Here is a 20,360-nt window from a genome sequence, read left to right as displayed (position 1 = left end):
GCTAATAAGAAGAAGTGGAGCTGTGTGCAACAGTTGTGCAAAATGTGCATAAGCATAATGACCATTAGTGTTTAAATTAAGAAAATAAATTGAGACCTAGAATACTTCCCTGAGGAACATCTACTATCCATATGGCTCAATGCCAGACTTCAATTTTGCAGCAGATAAAAAATAAAAATCTAGAAATTAGTACATAAAGCATTAAGTATTGAAAAGGCACTTCTGGCAAGAATGAGTGTTATAATATGGGAAATATATTTAAGTGTGTAGTTACAGACGTCAGTATTCATGATTGAAAATCAACAATTACTATATTATATCACCTCAATATTAACAGCTATGTACCACTTCAGATTGTCCAAACATTTCCTTGTTCTTTTATTCTCATATTCATACAGACGACATTGGTCTTCAAATATATAACAGGCTAGCTACATTTAATAAATACAATTGTAAAATACAATATAATGAAGTCAGTTCATCAAATCACTCCTACCTAGTGTTTGAAGTTCATTATAGTTTGTGGTTGAAACTGATTTAATGAGGCGTGGAATGAACTTTGATGTTATTATGGAGGCTGTGGTTTGTGGTGCTGTTGAACTGTTTTGAATTTGAGGTGTTACTCATATCACTGCATGAAAAGAAGCGTTTGTGTCAATCTGTGTCGCAGAGAAGTGTTGGCACATCCTTCGGTTAACGACTTTCACACGTATCTGCAGGCAGCAAAGGAAACGCTCAGGGTTCCTGCAGTTGTCAAGCCTGTGAGCTGTTGAGATTTGACCCCCCCTGCTCCAACTCCTACAGGACGCTTTCACATGCAAATGACAATGCTCTGAGCTTCACAAATGCAAATCAGTTTCCCTGAGAGCAGATAACACCAATATGTAAGAGGCACCAACAAACTATCTGGCTGAGTAAACCAGGCTTAAAATAAATATTAAACCTGAAATTTTAAATTGTTCTTAAGTAAGTAAGTGTGCTATAATGAATTATATTGTATACCACGAACAAAGGTCAATGCAGTCAAAAGAAATGAAACAATGCACTTTATTTCAAATTTTTATTGTCATCCAATCCTAAATCTCAACAACTGTACAGAGTGGCATGATTACAGTCACTTTTTCAATTGTGCTGGTTAAATGCACAGAGGAAGTGTAAACCACACCTCTACCAGCAAATAAATTATGCTGGGTATGATCATCTGTGTCCTGTAAGCTCCAAACTTCTACTGGCTTTCCATAAAAATATCTGTCCTCCCAAAATACTGGCATCAAATTCACATGTCAATGGCAAACTAAGCTGTTCCATGAATTATAAATGGTACCTTTTCACCACTACTTTCAAAATTGCTATGAAACATTCATTGATTTAATGATTTATTTTTTCAGTGTAATATTTAATCCCCCATGGACTGCACAGTGACAAAACACAGCAGCCGGCTGTTTGGATACAACATACATCTCCACTCAGTTTGATTATTATTTTAAATATAAAGGAGACACAATATAGAGCTTAAATTCCTTCATAATTTGAACTTCAATTGTCTAATTGTTGTTATTAAACTTTCTCAGTATTCCATTAAAACAGTCAACACTTTTATCCAAAGCGACTTACGATAAGTGCATTCAACTATAAGGTTACGAACACAGAACAGCGTGAATCATGTGTGTAAATGTACTGAACACCGCTGCTCACGTCACCCGCTCGCGTCATCAGCTGATGGACTCGTCCAATCAGAGCCTCGTAAACGCCGTGCAGCAGCGTCGAGTGTCCCGCAGACAGGAAGCGGGTCGTGTTTAGCTTGTCCCGTACGAGTGACTCTGTCTTCGGGGTAAATAACTTGCTGAAGTCGACACGACACTGTTCCCTGGAGGAGAAGATGAGTGCGTGTGGAGGCAGAGCCGCGGGCCCGGTGTGGACGAGTCGAGGCGGAGAAGACGGAAGCACAGTCCCTGAGTTACGGTGAGCTAGAGCCGCCATGCTAACCACTAAGCTAACCCTACATCTGAAAGCATGTCCGCCACTCTTTGGGATAGCGAGAAAGTTGCTAAAATACGAATACAGCATCGAGTGCTGGAGCAGATCTAGTGCATGTGTAAATATGTATGAATTACTTAGATGTAACAGTTTGTTCTCGTTAAGTTTTTTCATCAACGTGACTTTTTTCTGTATGTTTTCACAGCCTCAGCCCCCCCCCCCTCCACACACACACACACACACACACAAACAAAGAGGCGTTAGGCTGAGACGCTGAAAGTCCGGATTTAAAGTGCAGAAAATTAAGCCATTGAATGTAAGTAACTGTTTTTGAATTGTTTTGGTGTTTTTTTGCTGTGGATCTTCCTATGGTGATGCAGCGCGGCTATTTCCGTTTATTAATAATAAAGTCATGTTACATGTGTTGTTTTCCAGCTGCCTGTCCATGACGTACAAAGACACACTATGAGCCAGTATGATCCGACCAGACCTTACATCAGCATTGAGGAGTTGTCGGAGAAGAAAGAGGGTAAGGTTATATTCATTAAATAATTTTCCAGTTACATGTAAAGGTGTATGTTGTAATTGAACTGTGCTAATTTTACTGAATGTGTTTACAGCTGATTGAAGCGGGACAGATGACATGGATCCATCCTTCCACAGCCAGGAGTGCACCGACCTGTGTCCCACACTTCATATAAGACTGGAAGCTACACTGGATCTCACAGCTACACACCACAGACGTCTACACACTGGAGAAGAGTCCCACAAAGAAGTCATGACCCAGAGGCTGCAGAGAAACATTTCAAGCCTCATCTGAGTTTTTGTACAATATTTTTGCTGTATGTAAATAAAGCTTTCACTCCACATATACCTTGTTCACATTTGTTCCCTGTACAATATGTTCACCTATAACATCAAGCATCACATGAATGTTTAGTTTTAATTAACTGCAGTGCTTTTGGTAAAGGCTTACTTATAAATAATAATAAATATTAATATATACATTTTTATTATAAATATTGTGTGGGAGGGGCTTACCCCACGTGCGGAATGCTGTGACCCCACGTGTGCACTGCAATGACCCATAAGGTGACCAATAGCAACACTTCTACCAACCAATCACGAGTGACATTAGTTTCAAGGGTCTGTGGTTTCCTCCAATGGTGAGTAGAGAGAGGTTCTAGCCAGCGGCTGGACTCCGATTCATATGCTAATTAGATCACACGTCGCGATCGGTCCGCGAGGCTCAGCGAGCCCCCCCGCGGCTCTCTCCTTTGTTCTCCAAATCCCCCTTAAGGTCCGCAAACGCCGATAGACCCACCTTGTCTTCACTGGCGAACGCCGAGGTAACATCATGGAAACAGTTGGTTACAGCAGGGGATTAGGCCTGTCCGTAGAGGTTCACTGTGACAATAATACTGCTTTTCGTCTAGTGTATATTTCTGTTAGGGTTTCCAATAAACTGGAAACTGAGTGAATAGAATATGATGTATTTCATAGTATGTAAAGTAATATAAAGCTCTATCTTGACCAGCTACATTCTTCAAAGGCTACTTAAGTTACTTTGAATCCAGGAATTTTCCTTGTCCCGGCAGATTTATTGCATGGTTTTGCTTCTTTAACGTACACTATGGATTTACCTGATAAATACTCTATATACAACATTTTCTATTAAACATAATAAATGCCCTGTTTCCTCCACAGAGGGTATGTGGTGTGTCACAGGGCAAATGACAGCCCACACATTAAAAGTCACAAGAGCAACCACAGGAGGATTATTTTTGGGAGAAATTACTCGGTCCGAAGAGCTCAAATAAAAGAGCATTATTGCGCAAGAGCTGGACAGCAAAGAGAAGAGGGGACAAAAGAAGGAAGTGAACTTTCACATTCAGCAGTCTGGTGTCTGTGTGCAGGCCCCAGCTGAGAGAATCCAGCTTATCGTGCAGGGAAGTGTCCACCGCAAATATATGTAGTCATCAAATCATGAGGCGTATTTGAATGAGCTCCACGTGGTTCCTCAGAGGATTATCCCTCGTGAGGAAGATTATATTTCTGTTTTTCACATGGAACCCTTCTGAGTTCAGTGATCCCATTAGTTTGATTTATGACCAATTATCTGCAATGTGTTTGTACTTTAGTTTAGACCTGATGAAAAGTTTAAAAGTTGACCCAGAGGAGAACATGAATATCTTTATAAAGTTTAATGGCAATCACTTAAATACCTGTTAAGTTTATCAAATTAAAAATATTAAAACCATCCTGCCAGCATAGCTAAAGACTAACAGTAGATATGTGGAAATGTATATGATTATACAGTTATACAGTGTAAAAGAAAGCAGCGTCTCCTCCTGTTGATCGATCTGATTTGAAAACAAAGGCCCAGAGCAGAAACTGTCCCACAATAATAAAGCAGTTGATTGTTAGTCACATCTCTGCCTCACAACACAAATGATGACAGAACACGTCAAGTGAACAAAAGCTGCGTAAAGTTAGCGTTTAATCCGTCATATTATAACTGCTTCATAATTTATCTACACATCACCAGACTAAAATAATCATCCTTTCATATAGTTCATATATATATATATTGAAAATGGAGGCATAGATATAAAAACAAAAATGGAAACATGGCCGACAGGACTTTCGAGATACATTGAATTCTGTTGTCCACTTTCATTGACTGATGAGTAGAATATAATTAGAGGAACTGATTGTAGCAATACAAACAAAAATAAATAGCTATTTACTTGAATATTGTGTTTCATAAATATACTTTTGAGAAATAAACCATCTACAACATGTACGTAAAAAACAGCTAGTTTATAATTAATAAATACAACAAGTACAATATTAGACAGATAAGAATATGCAAATACACAAAGATTATTATCCATAGTCATCGTAATATATACATTAAATTACAGCTAATGGTATGACTGGGCTTGATGGTAACCTCACACAACTACACACAATAAAATTCCCATTCCTTCTAAATATTAGCAAATCAATTAACTGTAAACTGATATTTAAAGATGGTTTGTCGCAGACTGATAAGAAAAAAGTGTTTTTTGATACGAGGGCATTTAAAATGTTCCTTTATTCACCTCTGAATTTGGCACAGATGTGGGGTAACACTGCAAGCACACACACACACACACACACACACACACAGATAAATACATGCTCGCAGTATAAAATCAAACTCACAAGCAGATAAAGACAGGATGCAGTCAGACTTGCGGGTCATCTGTTCATCGATGGACCCAATTTAAGACACCTACTGTACAGCGCTACATGCAAGTTAGAAAAACACATTCAACATGTTTATTCTCACTGATTTTATCTTTGCAGGTAAATACGATGAACAGCATCAGCATACGTGTACAAATGTATGAAATTCCCTTGACTGAATGTACTGAAGTCTGGTTTGTAGCCCACTCTTTAACAGGACACACTTCTTTCTATTCTTAATTTCTTCTGAGATCTACAGTCTACTCCACAGTGATTATCATTGACAGGGGAAGGACAATCTTAAAGTAAAGTGCCTGGTTGACATGGGGAAGAGTTTAGATTATTGTTCTTAATCTGGTTTGTGAATTTTATTTCTGTGGATCCATCTCTTAGTAATGGAAAAAAAAGATTTTAGCCCAGTTATCCTACTGTATTTCCGCTTGTGTGTAACTAAATTTGCCATTTTGGGAAATGTGCTTATTCGCTTTCCGTTGGAGAAATTAACGAGAATAGTGGCACTGCCTTTTCTGTCTGGTGAACATGATCTACAATGTCTTCATTGCGGCGTCACCCTGCAAGATGAGGTAGTAGAGTAAACTGACAAAATGCACAAAGACTGACATAGGATAAGGTTGAATGACATGAATATAAAAATGTAATTTGGTGAAAAACTCTAATAAAAAAATTGTGATTAAAACAAACAAGTAGCATCACAGGTCTGTTATCTTCTAATATACTGTAGTTTGCGGGAAAAATGTTTTTTTTTTTTGTACAATAACAGGAACAATAGAGAAACACTTGCTTCATATTGTTAAGTTAGCTGTATTGAGTTTAATATTGATTCCCATATCAATTTCTATGCGGAGATTTGGCCTATTTAAACCCTAATGAAAATTTCGTACTAATTTATTTACAATGGGACATTTTATCCCTTATATATGCTGAATGGCATGTTTGTTTTTAGACACATTTCAGAATTAGCAAGTTCAGCTCACCCGCTATCTTCTGACTAAAATGTCAAGGTTGTGGTAACTTAGCATTTAAAGATAACTGGAGGTAAACCAACTGATCGCTCTCTATTTGACCTCTCTCTTTTTGACCTCTCTTCATTTGTTTATTTCCAGGAAACCTCTTGGGAGAAATATAATGGAATTCACACACCTGTAATATAAAGCGTTATGTTGAAATATAAAAGCGAAAATAAATATACAGTGGGGGCATGCACATCTCAAAATAAAACTAATGACATTTTGTGAGTGAAAACAAATCTGTCACCAATTATTTTACAAAAAAATTCTACAAATTGATAAAATCACCACGGCACATCTGGGATATCTAACGCTGTTTAACTGAACACATATGAACCTTCGTTAGGTTCATGCCCCTGTTAACTGAATCTGTTGCTATGTCTTTAAAAGCTGTTTACAGATGACCATGCAGTTATTCTAACGTTTTTTGAACTCATCACAACATGTTGATAACTGGTGTCTGGTGGCCTTCTCCTTACTTTGGCCACATTATCGTTTTTCACCTTGTTGCTCATAAACCTTCACCAGAGACAATTCAGACACGTTCCCTGTTGCTGCAGGAGTTTGCTTGAGCAAACTGCAGGGAACAAAGTTCATGAAGCCGCTCAGAGACGAAGGAGTGGCTCCTCCTCTTGGCTGCAGAGGCCTAGTGAAAGTTACTGACGTGACACTTGACATCATCCAAGCTCAAGACTGTTCCCTGGTCAGCGTTGTTATGCTTCTTATCGGAGCAGCGACAAAGCTTGTACTTGATCACCTGAATAAACAGAGAGGCAGGTCATAAAATACTTATCTATATAAACAGTGTATGGTTTGGTTCAAGGATCGAAGGATATAAAATATTGATCAAAGTCGAGTTTTACTAAATCAATTTCAAATGAGTGTATTTTAGTCATTTAACTGTCAAAACTGGAAATCAAATACATTAATACTTTCTGCAAAGGTATTTCCCAGCATGACGGTTTCAAAGCCATCACCACTAAATAGTTATAAAATAGTTTTTGGGGTAATACTGTCTCCTTGTTTGTTTTTGTTTTATCCGATCATTACAATTTCCAGAAAAAGTGTGTGCAGGCAACAGGATTATTCTTCAATCTCACCTCATAAAAGTAGTCAAACAGCTCTAGAATAGTGAGGATGCTTGCTCCAATGAAAAGTCCCATCTGACCACCGATATCACCTGGAATAAAACATATTTTGATAAATTACAAAAATTCATCATAAATCAGAAAGGTGACCCATCCACCCATCAGTATATAACAGAGAGTGAACAAAGATTTGTACCTAAAAGTCCAGCCACTTCATAAGCCTTTTTTTGTTCAATAGTCTCATAGTTGAGAGCCTCAAAAAATATGTCTAAAACCAGGAGATTCTCCCTGTGGAGACAAAATAACAACAAACAAATTAATTTCACATTTCACTTCACATTCTCCTATTTGCCGATAATAAGCAGTATACAAATTAACACATTTCGAATTGAGAAATTATTGTAAATATTAAAATTTGTTGGTTTACATTCGCATTATATGTGTGGTTCTTTTTGTTCTTTTATTTCAAACCTTTTTATAAGGTCAATGTTTATTTTACAACCCTGTGGGTTACTTTCTTTTCCCTGAAGCTAAATATTGTAATATAATGCCATGTAAGATGCTAATTTAATGCGTGTGTGTAGTGTAGTGTGTACATTATGTATTTATATACACTACTTACTTTATATACTGCTCAGATTTGTTGTATTTCTTTGCCAGATATTTGGCGGAGGCCTTGCTGGGGATCTTGACGAAGGACAGCTCTTTGCTGTATCTGGTCATGTTGCACGGTGTCTCACAAACACAGAAATCATTGTCTCTTTCCACCAGGAAATCTGGAGAGAAAGAAACCAGAGCTCAGCTTGACCTTTGGAACAGATCAGTGCGGCTGTGGAGAAGCCATGGCGTGATGTTCGTGCGTGTGTTTGTGTGTGTGTGTGTGTGTGAATGTGTGTGTTCTAAGTTGAAACCAGAAGTAAAAGGGACAAACTTTTTTTATTACCGAGAGCTGGGTCAGCACATTCTTTGTACAGCTCGGGGGTGCAGTACGGTGCATCGCCTGCGGCCAGAGCAACACACACTCATATCAGTGCACTATATCTTCAGTTATTTTATTATGCAGCATGATTGATGCAGCTCTGACTCCTACCAGGCATGTGCACCATGCGGCAGTTGCAGTTGTCCACCAGGTAGCGTGTTTCACAGTCGATGCGACAGGCTGTGATGCTGTAGGTATCGAAGAAGTCCGAGTCCATGGGCGTCACCTTGCAGTCTCCCCAGGGCGGGGGGAGATATATCAGCTGCAACACATCATGCATCACATTACTCAACTGTTCTTACAAGAGCAACTGTTCTTCTACATAATTACTGTGGCTGATAGCTCAAGCATCATGATTCTGCCACTTGTAGAAGAATAAAGCATTCAAATATAAAAACAAATCCCTGCATACATAGATAAGTCATGTGATAATGTTGCTTTATTACAATGTGGACCCTATTTTCATGGTTTTGGCTTCATTTCTATCCATAACCTCACATTTATCAAGTTAGTTGCTAAGATGTGGTTATGAATTATACACAGAAGACAGTTTAGTCATCTGTCAGGTTTTAAATAATCTCCCATGTGAGGAAACATAGACTCTCTTATTTAAAACTGCTACAAACGTCTTGGTTCAACTTTGACCTACTGCACTGCAGTGAACAACTACTTCCGTATTTTTTAAATATAATTTTTTTTCTATTTGTATCAGTCAGATATATTGAGTTTATTAAAGCAGATAAAATGAGCTCATACATTACAGTTTTTTGCCATTAACCCATTAACACACACTTTCATACAGTGCACAGTGCACAGCTGTCCGGGGCAATTTGGGACATTCCACATTCATGTGGAATGGGGAAGACTTGGATGTGCCTCTGGTTATAGGATGACCCGCTCTTCCCCCGGAGCCAATTAATTAATTGCCAAAAAAGATTTGATCTCTGGTATAACATGACACTTGGTGGAAGGATGTGTCAAGGGTCAGGAAAGTACTCACTTTTTTTTTGAGTGATATCTATGCGTGTGTGAAATTTGACTGGCGGAGGACTGTGCTCTACTGAGACCCATTCTAGTTTAATACACTTGGACTTTGGATAATTGTTTGGACAAAATTAACAATTTGATGTCACCTGATAGAGTTGATTTACAAAAATAAGACCAGTTGTAATAAAACAAATACCACATGCACAGGTTTGTACCCTTTGTTCTTGGCAGGAAACAAATGTCTGGAACCCGGGGGCCACCCCGAAGCCGAGCTGATCAATGAACGACGGCTCGTCCTGACTGTGGATCTGAACTTTGATCCCGGCTTCAAACGACGTCTCGTCTGCAGGAAGACAAAGAGTGAGAGAGCGGAGCAGCACACGGTGAAAAGTGGTTTCACTAATGGATCCTGACACTTGGAAGAGTTTTCTGTCTGGGTTTCACACTCTAAAGAATGAACGCCCACACACCAGCACACAAACCAACCCGCCCACACACACTGGTGGACTGTGATAGATAATCAGATCTGAGTGGAGGAAATAGTGTTTGCCTCACCTGTTTCTCCCCACACTGGCAGGTATTCATCCTGCTGAATGTCCAGCATGAGCTCAAGACCGTTACCCATGCCTCCCTTGGTGGTGAGGAGGGGGGGGCGTCCATCACCGCCTGCGTTAAAGGTGTAACACTTCCCGTAGCGAGTGAAGACCTGAGACACATGAGAAGTGGAGGAAATCAATTAAGTCCTGATACATTTCTCAAATGTTCGCCATTTAAGTGAAACAGTTGATCATGTTTTCTCTTTGAGCCTCGAGTAGTTATTTAAATGAAACCATATAAGAGGGGAAATGTCTTTAACAATACCTGAAAAAACAATACAGAGATTTATTTTACAGTGGTTATGTTTTAGATTTAAAATGCAGTAAAAGTACAACAGCAACATCTGAGGTGTAGTGAAGTATATAATAGCATAAATGGAAAATACTGTAATAGAACAAGCACCTTAACATTGCATTGCAAAGAGGTATTTTTCCACTGGGGGTCAGTGTTTGTCTTAGTTACTAATATGAGTGTGTGTGTGTGTGTGTGTGTGTGTGTGTGTGTGTGTGTGTGTGTGTGTGTGTGTGTGTGTGTGTGTGTGTGTGTGTGTGTGTATACCACAAAAACAGTATGAGGGGGAAAAGGCGGTGTGTGTGACAGAGAGAGAGAGAGACAGAAGAGGAGAATTGAAGAGGAGAAAGAAAAGAAGGAGAGAGAGGAGGTATTCCTGTGGGTTTGTGAGTTACACAATCGACCCATGTGCGATGATTGAGATTGGCAGAGAGGTGATTTAAAATTCCCTCGCACACTCTTTAAGGTACTCATAAAGGACCTGACGTTACCATGGCAACCACACATACCCAGCCAGGAAGAATTTAGACTTAATTTTTTTTTAAAGGAAAGCCAAGACACAAACGTTAGAATGAAACCGCTCAAGATATAATGTAAAGCCCACATGACATATTTAGACAGAAAGGTCATTGATACGGAGCTTTACCTTTAACAAAGGGTTCATCTTGCATTAAAGCGCTTAGTGTCGTATGAGTCAGAGAAACTCATGCAGGGGGAATGAGTGAGAGTGGGAGAGCAAGGAGCAACGGAGAGCAGGGACGAGAAGTGAAAGAGACAGAGAGAGAGAGAGAGAGAGAGAGAGAGAGAGAGAGAGAGAGAGAGAGAGAGAGAGAGAGAGAGAGAGAGAGAGAGAGAGAGAGAAGAGAGAGAGAGAGAGAGGCAGTTTAGCTTCGAATGCTCAGAGCAGGCTATTGTTCAGCGTCATGGCGCTGAATGACATATCTCTGATTAGAAAGAACAAACCAAGCAAACATTTTTTGGGAAAGAGTTCGGGTGCTGCCCAGGGCAGTTTGAACATTTCAGACATCTATCATCTAAATTCAGTTGGTTGCAGAAGAAGAAAACATTCTGGGCTTTGAAGAAAGAAATGAAATGCACAACAATTCACAAATAATTCTTAGAGAGGGTTTTTGTTTCAAGTAGACAAGATGAGGGTTCCACATGCCAGATGTTCTGTTTTGTCAGGAGCATGTTAACATGCTAACATTTGCAAAGGGCTCTCAGTAGAGCTCAGACCTCCGCCAAGGCTCAACAGGCCCCTTATGAAACTAGTGAAGTCCCCTCACTAGACCTGGATTTTCTATTTGGATCTGCACCAAATTGGACTCACTCACAAATATGTTGAAAACGCTCTCTACCCCACAAAGAGTGAAAAGAGAATTCTCCATCTTCACCCTGATTTGGATCCGAACCAAAAGTTGATAGATTCATAATAAAACAAATGAATAGGCAAACAAACAAAAGCAGATGAAAACATAACCTCCTTGGCTGAGGTAACTACACGGAGTGGTGCGTATACCTCCACCAAGGCCAATCAATCCCAGGACAGCGGTTCACAGACTGGGTGTTGGAACCCCCTGAGAGGTTGTGAGACACAGAGGGAGGGTAGCAACACCTAAGAACAATCCTTAATTGTTCCAAAAGCAAAAATCGTGCTAAATTAAATAATAAAATCATGCAAATAATGATCGTCCTTCTGATTGTCTTTGTCTCAATGTGACTCCAGAGGTGATTAAGACAGATTAGCAACCGCATCATTTTGCAGGTCAGTTTACAGCACAACAGGAAACATTACAAAATGTGCGTGTACATGTGGTTTGATTGTGAACTGTAGCTCAAACAAAATAATGGGGAGGTCATGTCTGTGTCATAGTTATTTTGGGGGTTAGGGACTGGAAGATGGGAACCCCTGATGTAGGGAATGTCCCATTTTCCAACAAAAGTGATGGATAATTCAACCGATGGACAGAAGGACATTATCATCCAGCCAGGGCTAAAAATCATCGTGTAGTAAAAGCCCTGGTCAAACTTCAAGTCCTCCAATATCTGCTCTACTGTCATTAACCTGCTGCAAGTAACCTCCACTGCACACACATTCACAACCTCTATGAACCCTGGAGACGGATTCCACATCTGTAAGAGGAATTCCAGCTGTCAGGAAGGCTCTGCCCTCTCTGCACAAACAAAAGCACATATATGTCAGATGCTACAGTGGCTGCACTAACTGTACTTCATAAATAAATCACTGCTTGACACGGACGTTAAATTTCTGCGTGTGACGGGTGCACGATGTTCACCAGCATCTGATCCATATGCAGATGTCAGGTGATGGTGTCAGGTAGCACTTGTTCCCTGTCTCTTGTTAAATAGTCGATGGTGTGACAGAGGTGGTATGAGAATTAAAATAAAAACACATTAAACATGTATAATGCACAAACTGCTCAGCGTGCACACTGTGGCTGCTTGTTCTGTTTGTAATGACGAATGAATAAATTATTGTGCACGTATAAATAATATGGGATCCTACAGCACAAATCATATGGAACATGAGGGAGGGTAAGTGTTAGAATAAGTGTTGCGAACAAAGCAGCAAAATACTGACTTCTAAAAGCCAAAATTCAGCTTAGTTGAGAATTGTGACACTTTTATTTTTCCACACAGTTTCTCCACTTTACAGGTTCTCTGAAAAAAATAAATCTATTCCTCCCTTTTCTGCAGAATTTAAAACATTACTCACCAGCCGCAGTTTACACAGGTGATAATCTTCAGAGCCGTGCAATCAATAAAGCTGTCACTCAAACACAATTTCCCATGGATTGAAAAGCACTCAGCGGAGCTCTGCTGTTATTAATCATGATGCACGTAACCACGCGTTTGTGTTTTTAGAGAAACGTTGGATTTTTGAAAGAATATCAACATTACAAATCCATGCACTCTGCCGTTTATTTAACACGGTCGCAGAACAGTCTTTCAAACTGTGAGCTCCTAGCAGACGCCTCAGCAGGCGAAGTCCAATCCATTACAGCTCTGTTGTTTTATGGGGATGGTTTCAAAGACGTTAAAGCCATCTCGCTCAAGTGCAAACACTTTGGCTGTTATTATGTCCTACACTTAAACAGCTATCACCGGGAAAAATGCCATTTAAATGCAACAGCGAGCAGACAGCAGCCCGTGGTGACCGGCACTAAAATATACACACAGTTGTTGCCTCATGTTGTGCATCTTATGTAATTTAGTTCTGTAATTCTACAAGGATTTCAACTGACCTGGAAAATCTGGAAAATTTCACACTTTACTGAGTATTTTCATACATGAATACACTTTCTGAACATACAAAGAGAGATGAATATTAATATGAGAGTGAGAGTCTGCAGCCATGCTAGCGGCCCACTTACCTTACTGGAGAATTTCCATTTTGTGCCACGTGATACTTAAACTTTGCTTAATTTCTGAGCAAAATATTGTACTATTGTAATTTCACTTCATTTGTTTAACAGCCAGGCTACAAACCCGTTGGCTGGTAATTTGTCACAACAAATCAGACACATGGTCAATTTACTGCAGAGTGTGTACTTCTGCTTTTGATATTTTGCTGGTACTTAACTTTTATTCGAGTAGAATTGTTAAGGCAGGAGCTTTTCCATTTTTTATATATAATATATATTTACAGTATATATAATATTACATAAATATAATCTACATTGCTGTGTTGGCACAAGGCTGTTTAGGATCTATAAACACTGCTTCAGCCACTGACTTTGTGAGGTTGAACCAGTGGTAGAGGTGATTACAAAAAGCTTAAATAAAGCTGTTGAGAAGCTGTCTGAAGTTTACAGGTATTTTGTAGTTAAGTATTGGACAAATCTTTTTTTTACCTGATGATAGTCAAAGTGATTCTAATAAAATGTACGATTGTATTTTTGAAATTAGAAACTATAACTCATCTTTGGGGGATGTTAAATGAAGGTATAAGATCAAATGTGCTTTGGGAGCCAGCAGAGCAGCAGCAAAAAGGTGTATGGATTAACACTAACACCAGATAATGTGGTTGAGGTCTAAATTATTCATTTAACCCTCACCCCCCCCCCCTTTCCAATCTACCAACATATGTGTGAGGGTGGCTGTTGTGGATGGAGTTGACCAGTTCCCTATAGGCTCTGTATCAGACCTGTGATTCATCACACCCACTGTTTCCCTCAAGCCACATCGCTAACCTGACTAAAACCCCAAAGAGAACCTGCAGTACGTGATGAAAACAAAAATCAATCAGCTCATCTACAAGCTTACAAAGCCTGTGCAGACTGCTATGTTCTGTGAAGGTAACTGATCACAGATTGAAGTCTGGGTAATGCTGGAGACCGATCACTCATGTTTGCAGCTCAAAGGTTAGAATAACTCACGAATAAAAAAGCATCTGAGCCAAACCACCCCCTCCTCTGCTTGCTTCTGAATGAACAGTTGACTCACCACACTAATTGGGTGGAACAGAGATCCACAAGAGGAAATGCACTATAGGAGGCGGATTGAATGCCAGAGGCACAGTGTGTGTGTATGTGTGCGTGTGTGTGTGCGTGTGCGTGTGTGTGCGTGTGTGTGTGCGTGTGTGTGTGCGTGTGTGTGTGCGTGTGTGTGTGTGTGTGTGTGATAATGATGCCCAGAGTCACTGTTTGTCAAAGTAAAGACGTTAAGACGAGAAGCTTTAGAGTTTAGGTAGAGAGGAAGTCCAGGGCTCCTTGGGGAGTACGGGTCACTAAAGCTATTTTCAAAGAACTGAGTCCGGACTTTTTCCAGATTTTTCCACACACTCTCACAACGCAACAAGAGATTTTCCGCTCAGACGCGTTCAGATTCTCTGCAGCATAAGGGTGCAGCAGTCAGATGTAATGTATGAATTTCACTGTGATGTGATTTTGTTCACAGCTCATTTCAGCTCATATCACCACAAACTCTCTTGACATCTTCTTCTGCGGCTTCTACGTGTCTGCGTCTACAGAGATATTTATGTTTGCACTGACAAAACACCACTTTGGTCCAGACTGAAATATCCCAACAAGTATTTGAGCGATGCCATGAAAAGTTTGTGCAGATATTCAGGGTTCCCAGAAGAGGTGGTGGCGGTTCATTGATTTATGACCATATAAGAGCAAAAGTAATTTCATTCAGCTTCTGCTGTATTTCATACTTAGCAATAACTGGGGAATCCTGCAGGGCAGCGAGACCCTTAGAGCTTTGCTCTGAAAGGACAAGGCAGAAGGATTCTATATTTGATGTCATTAGTGACAAACAAAATTAATTATTTTGACCTTAAAACCCAAATAATCAAATTGGTTCTTAGTATTTGTTTTCAATTTGTTCAAGGTTGATTAAATTCTCAGTAGCTATTAACAAATAATACTCTTGTGTAGGAGGAAGTGGAACTACTTTCCTGGAGGTCAAAGTCAGAATAATGAGTGAGAACTGATCATGCAAATCGAGACCATCATGTCCAGTGTATCGGCTGTTGATGACACCTTGGGGGGGTGCAGACTGTGTTTGATGTCAGGTCCTCCACACTCTATTTACAATAGAGGAGAAAACTGGAGGCAGGAGCTTCTTCAATACTCGAGGAAAGCGAGTGTTTATTTGAAATCCCTTTAAATGTCATAACTCAATATATCTAGGAAACCATCATCTGTCTCTCTCCTATCATACCTGCTTCTTCCTGGCAGACATATCATAAAACCTCCTCCAGAGTTGTGAGGGGATTTTATCCATCATATTTGGGATTTTAACCACCAGCTCCCACACAATAAAAATATTTCTTCCCTCCTCCATTTCCTTCTGCCTGCTCTGCCTCGCTCTTCCCTCGCTCCCTTGTGTCTCCCGAACTATGATGTTCTTTCCCCGGTGGACTCCTCTCCATCTCCTGCCACACTTCCCCTCCCGCCCCTGCTCCATTTGATGAATATTTCACAGGCCAGTAGAGACAGTCCTCCTCCTCTCTCATCTTATTCCCAGACACCGGTCGGGCTCTCAGTACCAATCACCTTCAGAGAGTAAAGAATCATAGCACCGGCTAAGGGGTGGAGCGGGTAGTATATCATATGAGAAAAATATATATGCCTAAAAAGTGCTGCCTCTATCTTAAAATCAGAACTGTGCTGATCACTGCATGACAGAGAGAATTTGAGGAAACAGGTTAAATGAGGCATGTGTTTGAATACATCAAGGAGCAGGTGAGAAGAGGTCACAGCTTTTTATAACCTGTGCGGGTACACTGTGCTACTGTTGAGAGGCAGAAGAGACAAGATGAAAACTACATGTAAAAGTCCTGCATCTAAAACACTTAAGTATAAGAGTATAAGAATAATTTCGAAAACAGATATGAGAGTAAAACAAGCAGTTCATCCTTGAGTCCAAGTGACAACTGAGTCAAAATTTGAAGAAATTTCCCTAATGGCAGATTTGAGATTTCATACCCAAGAGGCAAAACACATGTTTTGTGAGGCCACTGTGACCTTTGACCACCCAAATCAGATCAGTGAATCCAGTGAGTCCAAGTCAACATTTGTGCCAAATTTGAAAGGATTTTCTCAAGGTGCCCCTGAGATGTTGCGTTCACAAGACATAAAATGTAAGGTCACAGTGAACTTGACCTTTGACCAGGGGCCACCAAATTCTAATCAGCTAATCCGTGAGTCAAAGTGAACATTTGTACCAAAGTTGAAGCAATTCAATCAAGGTGTCCTTGAGATATCGTGTCCAAAAGAAAAGACAAACAACCTGAAAGCATAAAGCTTTTAGACAAATGGCCCCAGGAACATAAATATTATTACAGGTGTATATTACTTCATCAGGTTGTCAATATTACGACATCAATCAAAGCTGTGATGGTGGTAAGTAGTAAATGGACTGTATTTATAAAACCCTCAAAGCGTCAAATTCATCCATTTACATACATTCATAGAGCTTCTATACGCAGCACTCTATCTATCACACATCATTCACACTCGTGGAGTGGAGGAGCCAGGGATCGAACCAACGACCTGGTTGGTGGACGATTACAAATGAGTCCATCAATCACCAGATGCTTCCATCTCTTCATGGTATTCTGATCAATGTGGCACAGTGAGATCCGAATCAGCAGAGAACTAAAGCGAGAGACCGTTTCTGAGGAGATTCACAACAAAACGATATAATAACTTATCAGCAGTCGAGCCTGCGGGCGACTGTCTCTGAGGACGACTAATTGTTGGTTTAATGCTCTCGGAGGTGGATGAACCCGCAGTATCCCGACGCACTGAGAGGAAATAACACCCTGGAGGAAGGTAACCTGTAATTCCACCACCTGCGTCGGCGATTTCCTCCAGAGAGGAGGGATGTTTTTGGGGTTGAGAGGCTCCTCGAAAACTGGAAATGACACTTTCAAATTCCTCCCGTGCAGAATGTTCCTGGTGGATAATGGAAATGATTGTGTGAATTTGGGTGGGCAATATAAATGTCTTAAAAGTGCCAGTTCACATTTATTAAGAGGCGTTGAATTTTCTATCGAGGCTCCTGCAGTTTGCTGGCATCTGCATATACGACCCCCAAGTGAGCAAGACAAATAGGAAGAGTAACACGTTCACTATCAGGCAGCGATTCTGTTCATTTTAATTACATAAAAATAATATATGAAAGCTATGAAGCACTTGCAATGCTTGCAAACTGCGACCCCCTTCGTCTCTTTCCAGTGTTTGTGCTGAAGTCTGATATCCAGCAGGTCCGTATGGGATGTTCAAACCTCCTCTGCCTCCCTCTCCCCCTGCAAGTCTCAAAAATCACGGGCACCTGCAATCTCCTTCCTGCCTGCTTGTGCCAAACCGTGTGCGGTGTCCACGAAAAGAGGCGAGCGGGCGGAGAGGCCATCGCAGCAGCAGCAGCAGCGATTGAGCTTTGACTCCAGCGAGAGCCTCCTTCTTGTGACACACAGCCGAGTAAACATTGAGGGATAAACAGCCCCGGGCCCTGTCAGAAGGGCAGAGGCCTCACTACAACTGAAGTGGCAGACAGCGGGGTTAACTAAGATTAAATCCTCATGTGTCACGTGTCACTGCAGCGTTGTAGAATGTACAGGTTATCTATATTTGATTATATTATACATGATTATGTTAGTAATGAGCAGGGAAATGCCGCATTGCCTCTGAATGCTGCAAGAGAACGAGGATTATTCTGATCAACCAAGGGAGAGGAAAAAAGTTTAAACTCCTACTGCACAAATTCATTTTCTTTTATTTGGAATCTTCTCCAATCTTTGCTTCATTGTTAATTATGGGATAGTTTGGGCCTTTAATCAGTTATGTAAGAGGTTTAGAGAGAACATTGTAAACATGAAATGTAAAAACAGTGGCCCCAACACTTTTTACTCCATCTGCTTTCCCTGAACGGCCACTGTGAGGTCAGGACATCTTCTTAAATCTTTCTGAAGGGGTTGTATGTGAGATCGCAAATTTCCAAGTCAGTTGCTCTGGACATCTTCCAGAACTCAAACTTCCGGAAGACAGCAGTGAAGATTGTCAACTTTGATTGACAACGGTTTCAAGAGCTTATGGTAATAAGGGCCATTGCCGGTGTTGATGTGCTGTAAACAAAAACATGAATCATGAGGAGGAATAAATGCATTGTGTCCTTCCTCTTGCATACTCAGGGCCACCTCTTGTCTTAATTTAAATGTGTCTGTCCCGGACAAAGACATGTTTTCAGAGGTCACAAGCAAAACATCATCCTACAGTATATTGCTTTTTAATGCACAGCACTTGAAAGTAGGAGCAGAATTTTTTAATGAACAGTATTTGAATAATTGCTCTGCAAATGTCCAAATAAAAATAATACATTTTGTTGTGACTGGTGCTTAATATACTGCAATAACTTGTAAAGACGATAAATGTAGTAGCGCTATTGAAGAAAAGCTAAACAAAGTATGACAAATATGTTGCCATACATTTCCTCAGTGTGATTAACTCACTGCACTGTACAGAACCACAGGCCAGCTCGGGTCTGAGTGAGTTGTACCTCAGTGCGGTGCTGATGATGACGGGTCATTTCAGTTTAAATTGGTCTCTATAATCAGATGATTGCACGTCCACGCGGCTGCAGAGCCCAGGACCCGAGGTTCGCTGTGAACTACACATGATTAACTGTAATGTCTGGTGTTAACTGCAGCTTCTAATCGCTAGATGTTTCTTGGTATAGGTATGGTTTGTATGTGCGTATAAATGCCAGTCTCCTTGTATAAGTGTCCTACAAACTCAACTTGTATGGCAGACTCCTCAGTGCATGTCTAATCATATGCATAGTGTAATAATGAGCGGTATCACCCTGCAGCTAGGGAGGAAAATTAATTTAAGGAAAAGCCAAAAGGCTGCCAGTGAGCATTTTACCCGGCACCTGACTCTGGCTCGGTAATGGCCCAGGAAGGCTCTGGAAATTGCATGTTTCACTTTGTAGGTTCGTGCCGCCCAGTCTCATAATTTACACTGACTTAAATCAATACCGTCCTCACCCTCTTAATGAAATTGTGTACCGTGCTTATACGTTAGTTTTAATTACTTTCCCAATGTCATCCGAAGTAGACCAAATAAATGAAATCTGATTTATGGGTGGGCCCAGCTCCCCTGTCCGAGTGGCCCGGGTGTAGTCGTGCTGCCATGTTCCTTATATGGACACCTACCATTAGGAAACGCTGCGGAGGCAACAGTCAGACAGATTCCCAGGAAAAAAAAGCCACATAAATAAGTCAGAGACACTATGTTCTATGGTTAGACAAAGGCCGTTAGGAAGTATGGACATATGGTAATGTCAGAGGATAACATTACACATGTAGGGATGTGGTGACGGATAGTGTGTGACATACATGCATCTCAATTCCCTCTGGACGCGGCTCGTAAAACACACACACACGCACATAGTCTTGTTGCACAATGGAGCACTCATGGATTTATTTTCGGAACCGTGCCATGATTCACCATCTGAGTGGCTGTAATAATGCAGTTCAGCTCCTCTGAGGGATGAGTTGGGACCAGCTCATACAGTAGATCTACTGGAGGCTGGACAACGCGATGAGTGGTGGTGGACAGCCCCGAGCTCTCGGTTACAGGCCAATTTGATCACCAGAGAGGAGGAGGAGGAGGAGGAGGAGGAGGAGGAGGAGGAGGAGGAGGA

At 40.7% G+C, this 20,360-nt stretch overlaps 1 protein-coding gene and 1 long non-coding RNA gene across 2 annotated transcripts in view; one reads left to right on the top strand and one right to left on the bottom strand.

The window, feature by feature from the left end:
* The first annotated feature begins 1,725 nt into the window (after positions 1 to 1,725).
* Positions 1,726 to 2,844, top strand: LOC133004746 (uncharacterized). Its single transcript, XR_009678341.1, has 4 exons — positions 1,726 to 1,962; positions 2,183 to 2,293; positions 2,413 to 2,506; positions 2,598 to 2,844. It is a non-coding gene; the product is annotated as an uncharacterized LOC133004746 (long non-coding RNA).
* Positions 2,845 to 5,303: 2,459 nt separating this feature from the next.
* LOC133004745 (acid-sensing ion channel 1-like) overlaps positions 5,304 to 20,360 on the bottom strand; it is a 48,876-nt gene continuing 33,819 nt past the window's right edge. The window contains exons 3-10 of the mRNA XM_061074254.1: positions 9,849 to 9,999; positions 9,509 to 9,636; positions 8,418 to 8,568; positions 8,271 to 8,327; positions 7,950 to 8,103; positions 7,524 to 7,615; positions 7,340 to 7,419; positions 5,304 to 6,996 (exon numbers count right to left, since the gene is read on the bottom strand). Coding sequence (XP_060930237.1) covers positions 6,886 to 6,996; positions 7,340 to 7,419; positions 7,524 to 7,615; positions 7,950 to 8,103; positions 8,271 to 8,327; positions 8,418 to 8,568; positions 9,509 to 9,636; positions 9,849 to 9,999 — 924 coding nt within the window. The 3' untranslated portion in view covers positions 5,304 to 6,885. The remainder of the gene's footprint in view (positions 6,997 to 7,339; positions 7,420 to 7,523; positions 7,616 to 7,949; positions 8,104 to 8,270; positions 8,328 to 8,417; positions 8,569 to 9,508; positions 9,637 to 9,848; positions 10,000 to 20,360) is intronic.

This window comes from Limanda limanda, chromosome 7, assembly GCF_963576545.1.
Source record: "Limanda limanda chromosome 7, fLimLim1.1, whole genome shotgun sequence".
Taxonomy (NCBI): Eukaryota; Metazoa; Chordata; class Actinopteri; order Pleuronectiformes; family Pleuronectidae; genus Limanda; species Limanda limanda.
This window is presented reverse-complemented; position numbering and strand designations above follow the sequence as displayed.